The sequence below is a fragment of the Xenopus tropicalis genome, chromosome 4 (genome assembly GCF_000004195.4).
Source record: "Xenopus tropicalis strain Nigerian chromosome 4, UCB_Xtro_10.0, whole genome shotgun sequence".
Lineage (NCBI taxonomy): Eukaryota > Metazoa > Chordata > Amphibia > Anura > Pipidae > Xenopus > Xenopus tropicalis.
Window position 1 is genome coordinate 127,502,109 of NC_030680.2, and position 23,611 is coordinate 127,525,719.

The window sequence follows — 23,611 nt, forward strand, 5'->3', positions numbered from 1 at the left end:
CTTTGCTGAGGGGTTGTTTTAAAGTACCAAAGGATGGCCCATTCCTGTCTTATCTATGTACTCTTCCCTGGACCCATATCTTTTTCCCATAGAGACTGCCTGATGAAAAAAGGGTCTGTTAGGGCAGGGTACCATATCAAACCAAGGGTTTATGTTTGGGGTGGGAGGGAGGTTCTACACCATACGTAATAACTCATAAAACACTTATTTCCTCCCACACTCATATGTACAGAACTGTATAAAACATTACTGTGTGACAGTTATAAGGACCTTAGATTGCAAGTTCCACAAGGGTAGAGGTAAATATGAATGATGTAAACTAATACTGGCTTGGTAGGGTCAACATTAGTATCCTCAGGCAGGGAGATGTTACTTGCATTATGTTATAAAAAAGGCTGAAGGGTCTGAAGACAGGAACAAGCAGTCCATAACATTCCTTAAACTCTGGCACCTACAACATCCCCCATAAAGCTGAAGGCTACATGCTGGGTGAACTAATTTTCCCAAATATCCAGCTGATTTCAGTGTATCTGTCTCAAGCACACTTCTATATGTCTGTAGACTTGCTTTAAATTGTGATCTAGTGAAAACCCATTCCAAATCTAAAAAAGCAACCAACAGTATCATATATATATTTAGCTGGGCATTTCTTCCCATGCTTTCTGCTCCCGGGCCACTCCCTTCAGCTTCTTCTTACCAACGTACATTCTCTTTACAGCTCTATGGACTAAAACTTGTTGTCTACAATACATAAGTACATGAGTCTATTTCCATACATTGCTATTAGGGCTCTGAATGGTTGCTAGGATACACAGGGGAAGACAAGCTGGTGTAATCCTATTGGTTGCTAAGATAATAATATAAGGATGAGTGAGGATATGGAGTAGGCTAAGGCGTGATAGTGCTGTCCTTAGAAGAAGTTGTAGAACTGCTGAGAAAGGCAACGCACAACATCTTCTCATGTACATGTTTGCTTGGCTATCCCACCTCTGTGTTGGCACTTGCAAAGAAAGTGGGAGAATTTAACAAAAGTAACTAAAATGATCACTTTCTATTAATTTAACATTCCCTTTTGAAACTGGGTGCCCTACAGGGGAGAAATAAGAAGTGACCTATGAATATAGAGGTGTTGTTCACCTATAAATGAAGGTTAAGTATAATGTAGATTCTACATAGCAACCCCTGTCTCCTAAACTCTTTTCTTTCTGTTTTGTGCCCCCCATGCCCATGTCTCCTGCCCGTCAATCAGTATAGAAAACAAACCCAGGCTGTCGGAAAAAGCCACAAGGGGGCCACTGGATTTTGCTGGCCTTTATACTGCCCCTTTATTATACAGCATATTTAAACTAAGAATAACCAAAGAATATCAATGTCAGCCCAAAAGGCTATTTGGCATAAAAGCCTTTAATAATTGCTTGTATTTATTGTATAAATGGGAAAATTGTGGCCCCTACAGCTTCTGCTGAACTACAACTTTCATCTTCTGATTGTGACTTAATAGTCTACTAGTTAAAAAACTAGCAGTTGTGTTATTTTCCCTAATATGTTGGTTATCGGGTTGATTTGTTTATGCAGATAAGAAGGGTTTGGATTCATGCCTGCATCTTTCTATTTCATTATTTCATTAATATTTGATTTTCTGTGGGGATTTACTGGCCTAATTAGGTACATCCTATCAGGTAGAGGCACCAAGCTGATGCAGAGACAGCTGCAGTTTGTCTCAACGCAGAGCACCCAGAATCCCTTGCTCAGCTGAGCAACAATAAGTTCTAACACACTAGCGTGAGGGTTATTTTTACATTTCATATACAGACGCCTGTCCCCAGGATAAACCTCTGATGGATAATTTTGTTTCTATTTCTTGTTACTTGAATTCATGTTTTAGGAACCTGATCTCAAACCACCAAAAACATGGTACGAAAATCAATATTCATAATATATTTAGAGCCCATGCTTAACCAGGCTCAAAAAACACGTTTAAAGGAGAAATTAAGGGTGTTATAAAAAGTTATCCATCTAGATTATGGATGTGCAAAGATTTGCAGTGAAATGTGTTTTGTTTAGCCGGAATAAAATTGTGTTTTTTCGTGTGAAAAACTCAAGAAAAAATATTCATTGAAAATATTGAAAAAAAATGCCCATTTAATTCAATGCATTTGCAGAAATTTCAACTAAATTTTACCATTTTTCATTTTTTTTTCTCAGGTTTCGTAAATTTTTGGCGAGCCAAAACAGACACTAAACAGATCACTAGTCTTTATGTATCCCCATTTAACTTAAGGTAGCCATACACGGTAAGGTCTGTTTATTTGGTGAGGTCCCCAAATGAGGAGATCTTCTTAAGATATGACCAACTTAAGTGGGTGATATCAAGCTAATTTGATCCTTTTGCCCCAGGGCCAAACCACCATGCACCACAAAAAGTGTCAAGGAGTCATCTATACGCTATCACTTATTGGGGAATGGGTTTCAAAAGTAGCCATCATTTAGGTTCCTAATATGGGCCCCAGAGCATTGGATTAATGTCGGGGTTAGGCTGCAGGTCAGTCAGGAAACATTTTGGCGTGAAAGCTTATTTGCTGTTTTAAGGCTCCTAATGGCCCAGATGCCAAGAACTAAATCTTAGTTTCATGATCAATGATCTTTACTGCCAGTAAATGTTTACCAAGTATATAAGAAAAGTGGTACCCACTGCTATAGGCTGCCAGATGAGAATGCATAATATTTTAATGAGAGATCCCTTTGTTTGATAAGTGCTGCAGTCTCTGTAGGATGCATGTCTCTCTGTGTTCCTTCTTGTCCTGGCCATGCAACTACTCCAGAACTTAATGCAGAGGAATACTGGTAGTTGTTGTTCCATCACAGCCACGTAACAAAGGCTGCAAGTAACTTCCCAGTGTAAATAATATCACATTTTTTATAACCCCACATCAGAGCAAGAGCTTTGCCTAAAGGTGCAGACTTGTGGTCCTTGTGCTGTATTTGTGTCTGAGCCACAGGTTTGCTGTCCCTGCCTCAGCTCCTGTGTATGTACAAGGGCATGACTTGCAGTCCCACTATTCTGATGTGCTGATACCATTAATAATCAGTGTAAATAAAGAGATAGTGATGGCATCTAACGATAAGTGGGGGGGTCTGTTCGACGCAAAGGACATTTAGTCACCTCATTTGCACCTCCCCCATTCACAGCCAGTCAAAGAAATGTTTCCTGTTAAAAGATCAGATATCCGTTAATCAATATTCTAGTTCTACGTGTGCAGCCTGGAGCCCCTGCCGGGTCCTTGTGCTTCTGCAGAGAACGTTAGGGACATGTAATTTCTCTCCTGGCCTTTACTGCTGGCTTATGTTCATTTTAATCTTCATACTTATACATCCCCTAATCACAAAGACCCCAAATCCCAAGAGCTAAATCTCAGCCTTATGATCAGTGACTTTCATTGTGAGGAAATATTCATTTAAGCAAAGCCTAAAAGAACAGTGGTGCCAAAGTCTCTGAGTGGCTGCTGTTATTGCATTAGTGAAAATGTATTCACTTTTAGTAAATGGACCCCACTTCACTGCCTACAACTAGATATCTGTATCTAAATTATACCCTGGTAATGTTACAGCCTGCACATCAGGATAATTATCTCTGGTTCATGCTCATGATATCCATCATTGCTGAATACACAGAGATATCTATCAATGGATAACACTGAGGGATGTCCATCTCTCATTGATCTCCTGTTTATACAATAATATCACACGCTTATTCTTTTAGACCACTGTGTTCTTCTGTGGATACTGATCTTTGGTTTGTACAAATTAATATGAGATGCTGGTGTATACAGAGGTATAAACAGATCTCTGGTGTATACAGAGGGACTCAGATCTTAGCTTTATATAGAGGGACACAGATCTCAGGTTTATATAAAGTGATACAGATCTTAGATTTAATTAGAAGGATACAGATCTTAGGTTTATGTAGAAGGATACAGATCTCAGGTTTATATAGAAGGATATAGATGTCAAGTTTATATAATGCAATACAGATCGAAGGTTTCTATAAAGGGATACTGATCTTAGATTTCTTTAGAGCAGTGCTGTCCAACTTCTGTTGTACTGAGGGCCGGAATTTTTCCGACCTACGTGGTGGAGGGCCGATAATGGAAGCCAGTTTTGACCACTCCCCTTTTTGAAACCGCACCCACTTGAAACCACACCCATGTTATCACATGACCATACCCATATTAATGGTTGTAGTACAGCAAAAACCTGCCATCCTCTGCCTGCCCTACCCTGCCTGCCCTACCCTGCCTGTGTGTGCCATACTCTGCCTTCCCTACCCTGCCTGTGTGTGCCATACTCTGCCTTCCCTACCCTGCCTGTGTGCCATACTTGGCTGGTTTGTGCCATACTTGGCCAGTGTGTGACATACTCTGCCTGCCCTACCCTGCCTGTGTGTGCCATACTCTGCCTTCCCTACCCTGCCTGTGTGTGCCATACTTTCACTGTGTTTGCCATTCTTGGCTGGTTTGTACCATACTTGGCCTGTGTGTGCCATACTCTGCCTGTGTGTGCCATACTCTGCCTTCCCTTCCCTGCCTGTGTGTGCCATACTCTGCTTGCCCTATGATGCCTGTGTGTATGGCACACACAGGCAGCCTACAGTGACACAATGCTGGCACTGCTCCTACTGTCTGCACAATAACTATATATTAAAAAACTTTTTAATTGCAGTACCACCTCAGTATATGTTCTTTTTGTAGTATGCAGGGATTATTTGTGGGTTTCTACTGCTCCTGAGGTGTGAACAGGGGAACAATGTGGGTGATTACAGCCTGAGCCTGAGGTGTGAACACTGCAGGGGGTGAACAATGCAGAGATTAAAAGGTGTGAACAGTACAGGGGATTACATATTTAAACAATACAGCCTGATTACAGCCTGAATCTGAGGTGAGAACCATGCAGGGGGGGCAGTTAATCTCAGTACTGATACCATTTAAAGCTTACACAAGAGTAAGCCATCAAAGCAGCCAGACAGGTTGGGGGGCCACACAGAGGGGGGTCGCGGGCCGCATGCGGCCCGCGGGCCGCCAGTTGGACAGCACTGCTTTAGAGGGATACAGATCTCAGGTTTATATAGAGATATACAGATCTCAGGTTTATATTGAAGAATACAGATTTATATAGAGGGATATAGATCTCTGGTTTATATAGAGATATACAGATCTCAGGTTTATATTGAAGAATACAGATTTATATAGAGGGATATAGATCTCTGGTTTATATAGAGGGATACAGATCTCAGGTTTATAGGGAAGGATATAGATCACTGGTTTATAGAGAGGGATATAAATCTCTAATTTATATGATGGCATATATACACAGGGCTATTGATCTCTTGTTTACTGTGGATTACAGGACTCCTTTGCATTTGCAGAGTGGTATGAGAGGTAGTTATTCATTACTAAATAAACGTTGGGGGGGGGGGGGGAAGCAGGTAAAAGCATAAGAAATACTATTAAACGGGCAGCGATAACATTTCAGATCCCTCTATGGACTGAAAGGAACTCTCTACACATATGGTACTATATACAAATATTTTATATATTTATGTATATACACACTCATCTGCATATATCCATATATGAACATACAGTAACAGCAGGCACGCACATAAATATTTAGCTTAGACTAGTACTAAAAACCAGACATTTTTTATGTTTACTATTCAATTTTTATCAGCTCAGGCCACCAAGTAAAGCACAATACAGAAGATAAAATATGTGGAGGGGTTATTATGATGAAGACCACCAAATCATCTCTAGCAACAGATTGTAACATTTCCCCCCCCCCCCCCCCCCCCCCCAGCACCACCACCAAATTACTGAGCAGGACATCTGGAGAATTAATGCCCCGGAATCCCCTTCTGTGTAATCAGAGAGTAGGAGCAAAGGAACAGTAGATATTCTGTTTTTATATCAGAAATATTCTAGGATACAGTTTACACACTACTAGGTCACTCTATTACAGCAGGACAGGGTTCTATTCCCCTGGGAGAAAGAGACAGACCCTGTGCTACTGGATGGCTGCAGTCACGGACAGTGACAAGAGTGATGTTAGACAGAGATTCCCTTTTACTGGAAACACTTTAATCTTATCTGTTTTTTCCTACAAAAATGAGATTCTCTTAAATGTAACATCATTGGTTGTACAAGTATATTATCCACAGCCCAAACACACCAAAACCCACATTTTTGCCATAGACATGAGGAAAGGAAGAGCAAAATTCTGGGCTATAACTAAAATGGAAACTGACACCAGCAATTAATCCTTTTTTTTTTTTACATCTGTCGTAACATTGTCTTAACATGAGCTTTATAATTTTGCCATAAAAGTACCGTATATACTCGAGTATAAGCCGATCCGAATATAAGCCGAGGTACCTAATTTTACCAAAGAAAACTGGAAAAACTTATTAACTCGAGTATAAGCCTAGGGTGGGAAATGCAGCACCTACTGCTAAGTTTCAATAATCATAATAAAAAACAGTAAATTACATAAATTGAGGCATCAGTGGTATGATTTTAAAATATTTATTTAAAAGAAAAACCGTAAACTAGCTCTGTAAGTGGAGAAGAGGGTAAACAAAAACAAAATGAGTACTACCCCACGCTCATTGTGCATTGGCAAACTGGCAGCAGACCCAGTCCCGGAGGACACGTAAGGGGGAATAAGTATTGCGACTGGGAGTGGGCCAGGGCACTGGAGGGTCTGGTTGCAGGTGGCCTAATTTGCACACAAAGGACAGAGGGTGCTAGTCTGGAGGGACCCATGGCACCCGACTCGAGTATAAGCCGAGGGTGACTTTTTCAGCACATTTTGGGTGCCTAAAAACTAGGCTTATACTCGAGTATATACAGTATTTGCTTGATGCTTTTATATTCCCTATCAGATCCCTCATGTTCCTTTATGAGGTAGCTGCCATATTTGTGCAGCAGTGGGCTGTTAGCATTATAAGCTATAACTGACAGGCTGAGAAGGGACAGTCAGGTTGGCAAAACAGGTTTAAGTAACAATTACTTACAAAAGCCACCCTGTCAGTTAAATATAATCAACATGACCTATAGGTAACTATAAAATACCATTACTTTGCCTACTGAGACACTGGTCTATTACCCTTACTATGAACCATCCACAACCCCTTGACTATGGGTACCTGACCAGGACTCTAACCCACAGCACATCATTTACCCAGCTAGAGGGAAAGTAGCATACATTGAGACATAAACTAATACCCCTTAAGAATATAAAAAGGGAGGAGGCTGGTATTTCATTTTTACTAACTGTGGGAAAGCTAATACTGTGCTTTCTTGCCCCAGAGTGGAGTTTTTCTTATCCCCTATTGCTACTGTTTGTTATTCAATAAACAGCCAAATGCAGCTGGCTATAGGCGGTTAGTTTATACTGTTACCTTATTTTATTTATTATCCTTTAATTATATAGCGCCGACATGTTTACCCAGCTCTTTCCACAGAGTTTATTCAAATTCACATCATCCTGTAGTATTATACTATGGGAGTATTTCTGCAGTGGTGCCACAGTGACCTGGACAGCTTGCTGACATACTATAGTATGACATTTGCTCATAAATGGCACTAAATGAAGGAACCTCTTCTGCCACTCAGAGAAACACATTGATCTGTACAGAAATCAAATACACTTCCTTCATTCACAAGCCAATCAATACAGATCCTGCACAGCAGACACAAAAGAAGCATGCTGATGCTGCTGGAAATGGAAGGAGCCGGATATTAGGGACTTCTAGTGTCAGGCCACCCTTCATGACTGTGGAACAAAGCTGCCATGACATGGGTCACCATATATGAGCAGGGTTAGACTGGCCTGTCAGAGCACCAGATGATCTCCTAGTGGGCCCCAACTGTAATGGACTTTGGCCAGATCCAATTCTTATCAATCCTTTGTTATTTCAGCTAAACGCCTACATAACACCTACTGTATAATGTTTAGTACTACTTACTAGTGATGTGCAGGTCAGGGAAAACTCAGCCTGCACCTGACCCTAACCTGCAAAACCTTATGTCGCACCTGACCCTTAACCACGAAATGTTACCACTCAAGGACCCACACCCAACCCATACTTGTGCTCTGTACCCCACTCACCCCCCACACTACCCAGCAATGGTAACCCCAAATTTTTACCCAGCCTACCTCATGTATCCAATGGGGTTTCAGGTCAACCCACACATAACTACTATGTACATCTAAAGGTGGCCATGCACTGTAAGATCCGCTTGTTTGGCGAGGTCAGAAATCGAGCAGAACTTCTCTCAATATGCCCATCTACACGTGGGCGATATCAGGCTAATTCATTTGTTTGGCCCTAAGGCCCTTCCATTGATTGTTATCATTTCTAAGAATCCGCCATGCTGTATGTATCATACACACAGAGCTACATTGTGGGGGTAGCTGCATGTGCTGTTCTTCAGGTTAACTGGTCTGCACTTGACTGCAGAGCCCATTCATGTAGTTACTAATTTGGCCACAGTTTAGTGATGTGCAAAAGCTTCAGCCTAAGGGAATCTCTAGGGATATTGTAGGGCTCATGCTTTCTCTGTGTTTAGACCATAGCACCCACTGTGGAGGCACAAGAACCCATAGACCACTGGCATTAATTAACACCCAGTGAACTTTTGATTTATGCTGTGGGAGTACCCAGTGAGTCAATAATTTAATTATACAGGTATGGGATCCATTATACCGAAACCCGTTATCAATAAATTACGCAAATTACACGAAGCCATCTCCCATAGACTCCATTATAATTCAATAAGTAAAACTGAAAAAAACATTTATTTTTCTCTGTATTAAAAATGTAGTTTATATTTAATCCCAACTAAGAGGTAAGTAATATTTATTGATGCAAAGCAATCCCCCTAGGTACAAGCACACCCCTCAACAAACTACAACCTCTGAAGGGACATTAATCTGACCTTTAATGTGGCCATATGTGAGCCAATCTATAGTGCAGGTGCACAATCCTGTACGAAGAGGACCACATTGCTGCACTGCTGTGGTCCTCTCCTTCTGGGTCTCCAAAGTATGATCCAACTGACGGCCCAGAGGTCAAATGATAGGATTAGCTAAATATTGGCCACCATGGGTGGCTAAATCAAGCAAATTACACCTCATTTTGTGACCTCACCATGAACAGATCTGTGTATGTATGCACAGCTATAAAGTAACTGATCTTTCTGCAGCGGCCAGACTGCACACCAACTGATAAGAAATGCAGCAGACCCACAACAGCAATAGCTTTCAGGGAAACACTGCAAAAAACAATTACAATAATAAGATGAGTGAAAAGGCATGGCTATTAAAATGGAACTCTGGTGTATAAAAGTAATCCTACAAAGTTCAAGTGGGAAGCATCTTTGCAAGGAGACCTGCATTAGAAAGCTGACAGCTCTGATAAAGCCAGGGAGGCTGATGTATTTGTGTGCAGGCATCCCTCTACTCAGAACAATTTAGCACAGCACAAACACCTGTCTCTGCTCGCTCAGGGGGAGTCACTATGGACATAGGCTTCGTGAATGATGTGTCACAATCCCGGGCTGGCAATCTGGGGGTTCTGGCAAATGTCAGAGGGACTGCTGTAAGATGCCATAGACACTCACTATTTATTGAGCCTGAGGGGGGCTGTTTGGGCTTCTGTGCACTTGGAATGCCAGGGCCTATTTGCAATCATAGTCCAGGCCTGGTGGTGCATCTGGACAGTCGGACAGCAGCATATACTAGTGCAGCCCAGCATAAGCAGTGAGGAAGAAATGCGATTTTGATGTGTGGGGATACAGTGGTAAGCATCAAGGCTCCACAGCTATCCTTAGCAAGAAGATTGAACTTTAATTAATTTCTCTCAAGGGCTGCCATTGTTATACACATGTTAACCAATAATAGGTATGATTTTTTTAGTTTGAAAAAATGTTTCATTTTTTGTAACCCCTCATGAATACATAGCTGCCAAAGGCACAGTACTCGCAGAAGCCTCCAAGAAAAGGAGGATTGTGTAAAAAAAAATAAAAAAAGAGAGAGTGGGATTTTTTTGCCTTCCACTTCCTAGCAGAACAGGCCAGCTTTAAACAGCAGGAATGTAACAAGACAACTTTATTTTCATCACCTTGGTAAAACCCTGACAAAAGAGTGGGCCATGGGACAGAGCCATGCTACTGAGATGGGGCTGTGACTGAGATCATTTTTGTCCAGAAGGCTGAAACCTGAACAGGCAGATTTGAACCAATCTGGTGTAAAAGTGGACAAGTGGACAAGCAAACCGACTTTGCCTATACCCTTCATTATAATTCGATCGTTTGGCCCCAGGGCCCTGTAGGTGGGGATATCGGGTGAAGATCCGCTCGCTTGGCGAATCTTCACGTGTATGGGGACCTTAAGACCCAATGGGAGTTGGGAGGCCAGACTGACCCTGCGTCGGGCTTTATATAGCTGTTCCAAATGCAACCATAAGCCCAGTTCTTTCTATTTTTTCACCGTAGCACTCATTATACAACATGCCTGGAATATAAGGAAATAATAAAATCAAACCAATGAAGTCTGAATGACATTAATTTTAATACAAGTGAGTTCACCCCCAATCCCTGACAACATTAGAAGAAAGAAAATTGAAAAAGAAAAATATAACAAAGACTTAACGTTTTTTTTTTTAAATTGCAGTGATGTAGCATTTGTTTGGCGAAATCTGCTGGGCTATGCGTGTTTGTAAGGGAAGGGTCTTCAATTTATAGGCAGAAAAGCGATTCTGTCTCCGTGAACATTAACTTTCCAGATGAAATGCAAACGAATTTATTTTCAGCTACAATGCCCTCTGCATTTTGGCAAGTCTGAAGAGGCTGATTATTCAGTGGAACAGACAATGAGGGAAACTTTATTCAAAGTGTAAACACACCAAGAGAATATGAAGCGGCTTTAAAGGGAAAGCCACATTTACAGTAAATAGTTATGTTACTTGTCTTATAACTGAGCTGCTGAAAAAGGCGTTTGGAAGTATTTATTCTCCACCAACGTTACTGAGATACATCTGAACCTGCCCCTTCTGCCTTTCTTTCACTAGAGGCGCTTTTCATTCCAAAGATGTCATTGTAAGGTCTTATCAGGTGTTTCCCATTCGAGAGAATAGGCAGTAGCAGTGGCAGAGGGGCTTTTCAGTCCAAAGATGCTACAGTGAGGACCTATTAGGTGCCACCTATTAAAGAGAACAGGTGGCCGCTGTGGCAGTGGGGCTTTTCAATTCGAAGATGCTCTAGTAAGGTCCTGTCAGGTCTTTTCCATTCACGAGTATAGGCAGTAGACAAGGCTGTGAGGTTTTTCAGCCCAAAGATGCTCTTGTGAGGTTGTGTCAGTAGTTTCCTATTCAAGACTATGGGCAGCAGCAGTGGCAGTTGCACTTTTCAACCTGAAAATTCTCTGGTGAGACACTGTCTGGTGTTTGAAGGTACAGTAAATAAAGTTTCAGGAGCACATTAAGCTTTTATGCAGAAAACTCGTTTCTATTGTGGTTGGATTCCATCGCATATGCCCACTTCAATAAATCAGTAGTTTATAAAATAAGGGGGTATAAAATAAGGCAAAGGTGCTTTTCAGTCCAAAGATGTTTTACTGGGGTCCTATCAGGTATTTCCCATTCAAGACAATAGGATATAGCCATGACAGAGGGGCTTTTAGTCCTAAGATGTCCTAGTTAAGTCCTATCATGTTTTTCCATAAAAGAGAACAGGTGGCAATGAGACTTTTCAGTTCAAAGATGCTTTTGTAAGGTTCTGTCAGGTGTTTTCCATTTAAAAGAATAGGCAGTAGCCATGGCAGTGCTCTTACGAGGTCCTTTTAGGTGTTTTATATTCAAGAGAATAGTCAGTAGGCAACAGGCTTTTCAGTTTGAAAAGTCTCAAGTGAGGCATTTCCCATTCAAGAGAATATGATGCAGCAATAGCAATGGGCTTTTCAGCCACACTAGAAATATGCTGTACCAATGCAGTGCAGCATATCCAAAAAATGAAATAATTTAGATAAATATAGGACTTTTCACACCAGAAACAACTGAGTTGCAATACGCTATATTTTCAAGGAACACTAAAGGGGTCATGTAATAACAAGTGCCCCAGTTCTACTAACCCATAGCAACCAATGGGTACCATTTACCGGTCTATAAATATCTAATTGGTTCCCTTAAACTGACGTTACTCATTTTTCTATCCAAAACGTAAAATTTCAGCAAACATAGCTTCTGCAATCATAAGGATGGAGGCATTCCTGATTTTCTTTAGTCACCATCAAAGCAATTGTCCCTGCAGAGCGACAGAAGTGGATTTCCCAACGCACACAGAGAGGTTTTTACACTGAACAAAGCCAAATGTAGTGTCTGACTCTGACAGCAATAATCATATTCTAACTATAAAATACTTTCAGAATAGCATACCTATGGTGCTTAGTTCCTCAAAGTATTCCCCCATAATATCTGTATAAGGGCAGTTAAATCCCCGAAGACGCAACTGAAAAAGATGTTGTAGTCTTACGGCTGCTGAACATGCCTATATGTACAGCAACCCAGAGATACTAATAATATCATCCCCAAACAGTCCCAGTCCCTTGTTTCCTTGGCCCAGAACAGGTTTACAGGTATGTACCCATAATCCCCCAACAGAGTACCTGTTGAAGGAAGGGCAAATTCAACTGGGCTGAAAAATTGGCCCCTTCGTTGGTGGTATAGCCTTTGTGGAGCCTACCCCTCCCTCTGATGCAATCTCTGACATCACCTAAGCGGAGGGGCAGGCTCTGGTTAATGTCCCTTCTGGTTAAAGGAGACATATTGGATAAATGGGAAAACCCTAATTTTGGTTTCTGGTTTCCCTTTGGGCTAAACATTAATCCTGTCTGTAACAATGGCCCCTTTATTGGAGCTCCCTATAGATCCTCTCAGTTCCCTGTCTGTGTTTCACATGAGTGGTGGGCGTGTCCTAACGGTCCCTGCCAGAAGCACAGTAGGCAGGGGAGAGCCAATCACAGCCCTGCAGTCACAAAAGCACAGACAGTCTTCAGTTCCCTATCAGGTCAGCCTAGCTGCTGATTGGTTCCTATCCTACAGTGCAGTGTATGGAGGGCCGCCAGCTCCCCTGCACATACAGACAATTCAGCCAGCAGGAAGTGGAACAGATGGGCGGGGCTAGTGGGGTTTTTGTAGAATTTCTCAATAAATCAGTCAGAAACACAACTTTTTAAGCACAATCCTTCTATATCTAGAGGAGTATAATCCACTGGTGCATTCTTAATTTTTATAGGATATGTCTCCTTTAAATTCTCTCTTCTGGGCCGGGTCAGGGTGCGGGGGTGCCAGAAATGACACCTTCCTTTCTAGTGTAACTGCATAATATAAATGTACAAGTGCAAATGACCGCATTTTAACAAGCTGTGAGCAATCATTCTCAAACTCAAACCCGGGTCAGGCCCAGGTAAAGAAGGCGTGGGTTGGAAAAAGTCTGACCCACACATCAGTAGTTCCCACTGTAGGTAACATGCAAACATCAGTTTCACTCTGACTCATTTTGAGTGCAAGTGCAATTACACTCATTTTAATGAGCTGCAGGTAATTGTGTTGATTGCAAATCGCACATCTGCAATTACACTGAAATTGTGGGGACAATGCTGCATTATGGGTAAACACATGGCAAATTCCCTCAGAAACAGCACTTTTCACACTGCACTTGTTTATAAATGAGCCCTACAGTCAGGACCCAATTTGCGAAGTAGCTACTAATGCCTGGTCCTAGAACAGCAGCTAGTTAGGGGAGTCCCAATACCAGATTTGATAACATCATTTTCCTATTGGTACAGTTTACAGATGATTTGTTAAGACCCCGACATTGAATTGCTGGTATCGCAAATAAAGAAGGTGAACTGGGGCCTGAAAAGAGTTGCCCTTTGGGATGGAGGGGAAAGAGAGAGCATTTGATTAGGCCAAGGGGGGCAAGAAAGGTAAATCCAACCCTGCCCTCAGCAGGAAACATATAGGCTACTTTACAAGAAGGTACATAAACCACATAACTGAGATCGAAAATATAAAGCAATGGTTTATTTTGGGCTGTAGTAGTCGTTCCTTTACCAGCATGTTGTTTCTCCTGTTGACAGACAGAGGAAGAGAAAGAAAACGGACCAATAAGCACCTAAAGGCCTGAATAGCTGGGCTGAATACAGAAGGCGTTTCATCTCTGTCCCCTAGGGTTTAGAAATGGCTGTAAGATTAACTAATGTAATTGGCAAAATAAATGCTTGCGGCTTCTTCCTGCCAAAAGAAACCTTATTTTTTATGGAACAATAAATATTTAACCCGTTCTCTCAAAGTTTTCAGACAGCCAGAAGAGGCAGAAATCCAAAGCCAGCCAAGCATGAAATCAATTTTATATTATTTAGACGTTACTAATATTAAGTCTCTGACACTGATTATGCATGGCTCAGAGGGCCAGAAAGAAAAGAATCCAAATGCCCCATACGCATTTACATGTAATTTTCATAAAAATTCACCCTCATTTCTAGAAAAGATGATACTTTCTGATTACATTATGTCTGTCTTTGTGACCCACGCAACAAATATGTATTATTGGTTTGTTTAGGCAACAAACGAAAACTTTTAATTTTAACTGTATACTATTTAATGCTATACTACACATGCAGAATTCTAGGAAGTAGAAGTCTTGGTATTTATGCCTACGTAGAGAAGTGCTCGATTGTGACCGGTCATTCCCACTCAGTTCAATAGAATCGTCCTGTGACTAGCGGTGACAGGAGGATATCGAACAGGAAAAGGTTCTTGTTTTCTGGCCCAAATCAATGTATTAGTGAGAGGAGAATTCCAATGAACAAAATAACAGGCCAAATGGCCATGGTTGGGTGCTTCTGTGCTGCCTGGAAACTGCCAGAGGGGTATGTGCTCCCATAGGCCTTATTGCAGCGTGATTGCTATGAGTTGTCCTGTATTCAATCATCTTGTATCTAACAAAGACCCCCCCACTCCACTGTTTTCAAGTGAGCCTTAGAAAATACATATTCATGAACTGCTCCCAACAGCCATAACCAACAAGTAGAGTATATTGATATTGAAACATATAATGCTTTCCAGAAATGGTGCCAAAGGGCAACAATATCTCAAAACATCTCAAAACACTAACCCAATAGCAAAAATGCTAGTCAGTCAGGTTACTGCATGCTCCTACAGAGATAAACAGATAGCAACCCAACCGCTGGCTTTCTGTGGTCACTGTAGAGCGAGTTTAGGTATGAGGATATCAGGTACTGGGGATGAAGCTCCCAGATTTAATGCCCCATGTACACAACCAGTGGCATATCTACAGGGGTGGGCCCCAGTGCAGTCACACCCCTTACACCCCAATAGTTACGCCACTGTAGACTACAAACTGCTGAGCACTGTCACATTATAGAAGCCACTACTGGCCAAAGGTTTTGCTAAATATATTGGTTTCTATACAGGAATGATTTTCATTCATATCTCCCTTGGGATTATATCAGTTATTGTCCATTAACTGTTGTGGAAAGACTAAAAGGCTAAACGGAAGCCCAAAATAGCTGATTTTAGATGAAACAAATAAAAGCAAGGAGACGGTTATATGCTTTGCTATAACTCACATCACATATGTTGTTTTTTTCCAGTAACAGTGAGCATCTCCTCTAAACAATATGGGCTGGATTCATAAAGCAGACTGTGGGAAAACTGATGATATCTTTGTGCCAAAAATGTGGAAATGTGTTAATGACCCACCAATAGCAGAAAATGAAAATGCCCTATATTATCCAGAAACCTATTATTCAGGAAGCTCCGAATTAAGGAAATGCCATCTCCTATAGAAGCAATTTACAGCAAATACAGGTATGGGACCTGCAAGCCAGAATACTCGGTACCTGGGATTTCCAGATATGGGGTCTTTCTGTAATTCTGGATTTCTATACTTTGAGTCTACTAAAAAATTAATTTAAACGCTAATTTAACTCAGTAGGACTGTTTTGCCCCCAATAAGGATTAATTATATCTTAGTTGGTATGAAGTACAAGGTGCTGTTTTATTATTACAGAGAAAAGGGAATCATTTAACCATTAAATAAACCCAATAGGGCTGTTCTGCCCCAATAAGGGGTAATTGTATCTTAGTTGGTATGAAGTACAAGGTGCTGTTTTATTATTACAGAAAGAAAGGGTAATTATTTGTAAAAGTTAAATATTGTTTGATTGTAATGGAGTCTATGGGAGAGGGCTTTCAGAGCTCTCTGGATAATGGGTTTCCGGATAATGGATCTTATACCTGTAATTCAAATTTTTTAAAACAATTTTATTTTTCTTTGAAATAATAAAACAGTACCTTGTACTTGGCCCTGAGATACAATCCTTATTGAACGTAAGATGATCCTACTAGGTTTAATTCACGTTTAAATGAATTTTAGCAGACGTAAGGTCCGGTGATCCAGATTACAAAAGGATCCCTAACCTAGAAAACCCTAGGTCCTAAGCATTCCGGAAAATAGATCCTATGCAGCTATGGGATCCATTATCTGGAAACCCTTTATCCAGAAAGCTCTAAATTACAGTATGGTCAGCTCCCATAAAGTCCATCAAAATTATTTCCTTTTCCTCTGTAATAATAAAACAGTACCTTGTACTTGATCCCAGCTACCCAGCACCATTCCTTAAACGCTACTAAAAAAATTCAAACTATAAGAAAAAGACCTAATGTGTTGTGTTGCCACCAGCAAGGATTTATGCTAGCTCGGTTACCATCAAGCACAAGGTACTGCAGAAACATTGCAAGTGTCATCCTTATGGGAATGCCTATTCTATTAGTGATGTAAAGTCTCATTTCCAGGCTAAAAGGTATTATGCTTGAAAGGCCTTCGCTGCCACATCCCTTAAACTGCAGGGACAGTAGCACGGCGAGGATCCCAAGCTTGGAAGATGCTCTGCTACATGTCGGCAATAAACAGCACCCTTTTATCTGTCGGCTTTATGCGCCCTCGCTCAGGCTGACAGGGCTGACACAAACGGCAAACATACACTGTTAAATGAGTCCTTGAACGCAAGGCAGAGAGTCAGGCCCTCGGAAACACGTTCTTTCACTCCATTTTACAATCCTTGACTACAACAAGAAACTAGCTGGCATGACTATTATGCAAATGCATGGATCAGGAAATTAGCTCTGCCTGAACGGAAAAGGGAAAGTTAACCTCTGGGTGCTGGGTACAGGATGGTACATTTTCAACTGTGAAATCCTTTATTTCACAGAGAGCAGATGCTGACAATGAGCAGTATTTCTAATGGGGTACCCTAAATCAGTTTTCATTGCCCTTTAGAATGTTATCCAACAGAAGATAATGCCTAAACTCTATCTTTGGCTTGACTGGTTGGCAACTGGTCTGTAGTCAGGGCCATTTTTTTGGGGGGTGGGAGGAGGACATTTACCCAGAGGACCCTATCCTTTGATAAAAAAAAGGTCAATAGATAGTAGTACAGGTATGGGATCCCTTATTGGAAACCCGTTATCCAAAAAGTTCCGAATTACGGAAAGGCCATCTCCCATAGACTCCATTATAAGCAAATAATTCTGATTTTTAAAAATGATTTCCTTTGTTCATGTAATAATAAAACAGTACCTTGTACTTGATCCCAACTAAGATATAATTAATCCTTATTGGAGGCAAAACAAGCCTTTTGGGTTTATTTAACATTTAAATGATTTTTAGCAGACTTCTGTCATGGAGATCCAAATTATGGAAAGATCCCATATCCGGAAAACCCCAGGTCCCGAGCATTCTGGATAACAGGTCCCATACCTGTATCCACTTCCCTGTTTCCTTGGGAAGGTTGGGGGTAGCAGGTATTGTGGGGCAAGATGGCAACAGTTATGCTTAATAGGAGTGTTTCCTAACTGGCAGCACAGGTTAAACGCCTTATTTTAAAAATGTGGCTCCAAAAACTACAGTTATTGTATAGTCTGCTAACAAATACTGTAATTCTGGCTTTTATTGTGCGAAGGATGCTGTGACCTCTAGCTCTCAAGAGTAGGGATGCACTGAATCCACAATTTTAGGATTTGGCCAGAATATCTAATCCACCTAAAAAAAAAAACAGAATCCAAACCCTAATCTGCATTTGCAAATGAGCAATAATCATTTTTAAAAAATTGTAGCATACAAAAAAAATAACCCACATTTGTCACTTTCAGTTGCCTATTGACAAGTGGGTATTAGGGGTTTGGATTCAGTTTGACCAGACACTAGGATTGAATCCTGCAAAAAATGGGATTCAGGATTCAGTGTATCCCTACTGAAGAGCAGCAAGCAAATCTGTAATATCAATGTTTTACAGGGCCCTCAATGCCCTCAATGCCCAGGGCCCCAGGAACAGATTTTTGATATTAACCTTTTCTACAGTGTCCCCAAACCAATCCCTCAGTACCTTGTAGACAACAATGTATCTTCTACATGCATAACCTCAGCCCCCCGGTATGTTATGCACCCCAATGCTTTATGCTAGACACAGTACTGAAATTGAATCTCACAGCCAATATATTTACCTGTTTTTGAGTAATTTATTGAGCCTTAAGTGGCAACTTGGTTCTCATCATAATTGTTCATCCAATTAGATATTTTGGGAGAAAGTTCCTTGCTCTTTCTGAATATTTTTGGAATAATTTACACATTGTGCAGTGCTGCGGAATATGCTGGCAAGCTTTAAATAAAACCCATGAATAAATAATAACCGCCCCCTCGAGCGCAGAACAAATCCTATTTATCATTGAAATTTCAACCAGAAAGCACCAACTTCACAAAGCACAAATCCAACTATGAACAACAACAACAAGAGGAGAACCAATATAGGCATACACCACATAGCATTGCCTTTAGGATACTCACAAAACATTTCTTTCTAAATGAGCATTTATACAAAAAAAAAATTACCAACCACCCTTAATCACTCAACCACAAATACCTAGTGAGAGGATTAGACTTGTGCACTAATCTGATGTCCCACTGTACACAACAACCACATCAAAATAACCCACACCAAATGCACTTGCCCTCTTTCCAACACCATATATCTGCACTATACATCAGATTATATATATATATATATATATATATATATATATAACTCCTGCACAGAAACACCATCATAAACAACAAGCATCACTTGTAAAATAACAACTTGTCAACCAGCTTTATGTGCAACAAACAACATCTTGCAACATTATTAATTATTAATTAACAGCATCACCCTTATCTGTACACAACCAACAGCACCAACAAAATTCATGTACCGCCAACAGCACCACACATCACCATACACAATCAAAAGTACCAAACAACCTCACTAAACCCAACAAAACTCAAATTACCCAGCAATGCTACCAACCTTACACAAAAACAACAGTGTTAATCATACACAGTTCATTGTGCCACCTAACCTCCTAAACAGTCTACGGTACCATCAAACCACATACACAGTCTATGGTGCCACATAACCACACACACAGTCTAACCTCATTCACAGTCTGTGGTGCCACCTAACTTTAAGCACAGTCTGTGGTGCCAACTAACCTCATACAGTGTATGGTGCCACCTAACCTCATACAGTCTATGGTGCCATCAAACCTAATACATAGTCTATGGTGCCACCTCAACTTATACACAGTCTATGGCACCACCTAACCTCATACACAGTCAGCTGTTCCAACAAAACTTATACACCCCCAAAAGCCTCATACAAAATCCACACTAATAAGCAGTCTCACTAAAAAGGAAACCTAATAAGGTCATACAGCAACTGATCACCCACCAAAGTACCAGCCATACTTGTACCCAACCAACTAATGAAAAAATCTATGATTAATAATTACTCCTCGTTATACATACAGCATTATACATCAATAACAAAAACCCATATAAAATGCATAAAGCAACTAGTAGTAGTATTAGCCAAGTATGTGCCAAACATTACATAAGTCCAGTGATGTTCACTAAACATAGGAATGTGCGGGAAAAGAACCTAAATATGTGAATATACAGTATGTCAATAAGCTGGAATACCAAGAGCAAGAACATTGGTTATGTGAGGATGTTGTTGCAGCCAAACTTTTTTGTCCATATAGTAAATATGTAGGGGTTTCTGTTGAGGTGCTTACTTTAAAGCATTAATTAAAAAATATATTATATACATAAATATATAATGTATATTGTGTACTATGGACAGTTGCTGGGGGTTTTAGTACTGGGGGCTGCAGGTGGGACAAATACACAGATATTAACTGTACCCAGTACCTCTACCAAAGTACAGAGGGGCCCCATATCAGAATTAATACAAAAATGTCTGACCTACAAGGTCCCACTTGTATTCCTCAGGTTATTGTTGTTATTGAGGAATATCACATAAAACAGTGGTGAATATCCTTCTTTAAAATTTCAAAACCTGAATACATTTATATTAAAACACGTAATTATTATCAAACAGACATCTACGTGGCTCAGCTGGATCTAGTATACAAAGTTCAAAAAGTCCACTATATGCGTTAGATGGATAAGTATATATATGTGTGTGTGTCTATGTGTGTGATGGTTAATGAAATGCATTATACTGAATGACTTATTGCAAACAAGAAAACTACAAATCAAAGGGCAGAGCTGTCCAATCAATGGGGAGACTGACCCATAAAAATAATAGACTTCATGGGAAGACATATTACAAAAAGTACCAGCACACATACAGAGGGACTCTGGCTGGGGGGTTGGTGGGTTCCCTTGGTGGGGACATAGACATAAACAGACACACACACACATAAACATTGAGGCACAAACATATACACAATCAAACACACAGAGACACATCCAAATACACCCCAACACAACCACATACACACTGAGAAATAACTACATACACAATCATGTACACACTGAGACACAACTCAATACACACTGAGACACAACCCCATACACACTGAGACACAACCACATACACACTGAGACACAACCACATACACAATGAGACACAACCACATACACACTGAGACACAACCCCATACACACTGAGACACAACCACATACACACTGAGACATAACCACATACACACTGAGACACAACCACATACACACTGAGACACAACCCCATACACACTGAGACACAACCCCATACACACTGAGACACAACCACATACACACTGAGACATAACCACATACACACTGAGACACAACCCCATACACACTGAGACACAACCACATACACACTGAGACATAACTACATACACACTGAGACATAACTACATACACACTGAGACACAACCACATACACACTGAGACATAACTACATACACACTGAGACACAACCACATACACACTGAGACATAACTACATACACACTGAGACACAACCACATACACACTGAAACACAAACACATACACACTGAGACACAACCACATACACACTAAGACACAATCAAATACACACTGAGACATAACTACATACACAATCATAAACACACTGAGACACAACGACATACACACTGAGACACAACCACATACACACTGAGACATAACTACATACACACTGAGACACAACCACATACACACTGAGACATAACTACATACACAATCATAAACACACTGAGACACAACCACATACACACTGAGACACAACCACATACACAACCATATACACACTGAGACACAACCATATTACACTGAGACACAACCACATACACACTGAGATATAACTACATACACAATCATAAACACACTGAGACACAACCACTTACACACTGAGACTCATCCAAATACACACAGACAAAACCACATACACACTGAGATATAACTACATACACAACCATATACACACTGAGACACAACCATATTACACTGAGACACAACCACATACACAGAGACACAACCACATACACACTGAGATATAACTACATACACAATCATAAACACACTGAGACACAACCACATACACACTGAGACACAACCACATACACACTGAGACACAACCACATACACACAGACAAAACCACATACACACTCATATATAACGACATACACAACCATATACACACTGAGACACAACCCCATACACACTGAGACACAACCCCATACACACTGAGACACAACCCCATACACACTGAGACACAACCCCTTACACAATCATATACACATTGAGACCCAATCTGGGCCTCCTCCAATCACACTGAGACACAACCAGTCACAAACACACAGCATCATGTGACCAGGTTGTGGCTCAGTCCCTGGATGAGAGGAAACAAAGTAAGAAGATTGAGGCTGTTGCTGCCAGGCAGGGAAATCCAGCAACATTATCAGGGGGAGAGGCAGAGAATGATCATTATAGGGCCCTGTGGCCCTTGCTTTGACCCAGCATAAAGGGAAAGCTCCAGGGGAGGGAAGAGGCAAGCCTATGCCAGTGTAGTTAGTGTGTGCCCACATGCACTAGTTATTGGCTCTCTGAGTGGCAGTGAGTGTAAGTGCCAGCCCGGTGCCTCTCCGTCTCTTCTTGGGTGTGAGTTGTGCGCTCCTGTTTGTGTGTTGCAGTGTTGTGATACATTCCTGCACTGTGCTGTGTGTTTGTGTATGCGTGTCACGTATTGTGTGTATCCCTGCAGTGACTGCCGGACTGTGTGCTGTGCGATTTTGCCGCACGTGAGACGCGCTTTCCCGGCGCAGAGTGAGGGTTACATTGCGCCAGAGTCGCTGCTACACTCACCCACTCCGTATTTCTCCTCCTCGGTCGGAGTCCACATGATGCTCAGCGGCTGCGGGGTATATTCAGGGGTATCTCCTTGTGCTCTGGGGGAAATCCGGGGGTCGGTAGAAGTGACGGGAGGGCAGATCCCAGTGTCAGAGCAGAACGCAGCGGTGTTGGGCAAGTGGCTCCGAGCCGGTCCCACACTGAGGGTACGGGCTGCTGTCCTGGAGCGGCTCTGTCAGCCAGACACGGCGTCTGAGGGGGGCCCTGAGGGCGGCATGGCCGGTAAGGCCACCGGTACACTGAGCCGGACGGATAAATGCACTCCCAGAGATGGGTATACTCTGATCTCTCCACTGACAGGGACGGGAGGGAGGGGCGGAGACAAGGGGGAGGGAGGGACCAGGAGTGAGAGAGGGGGAGAGGAGACAGGCTCAAAGCAGCATCCCCCTACAGGTGTCTGCCGGGCTGGGACCGCTCAGCATCCGCTAGTTCCGCCGCACAGACCCACTCAGTCCGTGTGTGTGAGGGTTATACAGCCCAACTACATATATATAGGGTACAGCCCAACTACATATATATATAGGGAACAGCCCAACTACTATATATAGGGTACAGCCCAACTACTATATATAGGGTACAGCCCAACTACTATATATAGGGAACAGCCCAACTACTATATATAGGGTACAGCCCAACTACTATATATAGGGTACAGCCCAACTACTATATATAGGGAACAGCCCAACTACTACATATAGGGAACAGCCCAACTACTATATATAGGGTACAGCCC

General features: G+C 41.5%; 1 protein-coding gene across 3 annotated transcripts in view; it reads right to left on the reverse strand.

Annotated features, from left to right (window-relative positions):
* Positions 1–23,194, reverse strand: part of dock3 (dedicator of cytokinesis 3) — a 158,700-nt gene extending 135,506 nt beyond the window's left edge. For all 3 annotated transcript variants that reach the window (XM_031901130.1, XM_031901131.1, XM_031901129.1), the window contains exon 1: positions 22,834–23,194. In XM_031901130.1, coding sequence (XP_031756990.1) covers positions 22,834–22,870 — 37 coding nt within the window. In that variant the 5' untranslated portion in view covers positions 22,871–23,194. The remainder of the gene's footprint in view (positions 1–22,833) is intronic.
* Between the last annotated feature and the right edge of the window lie 417 nt (positions 23,195–23,611).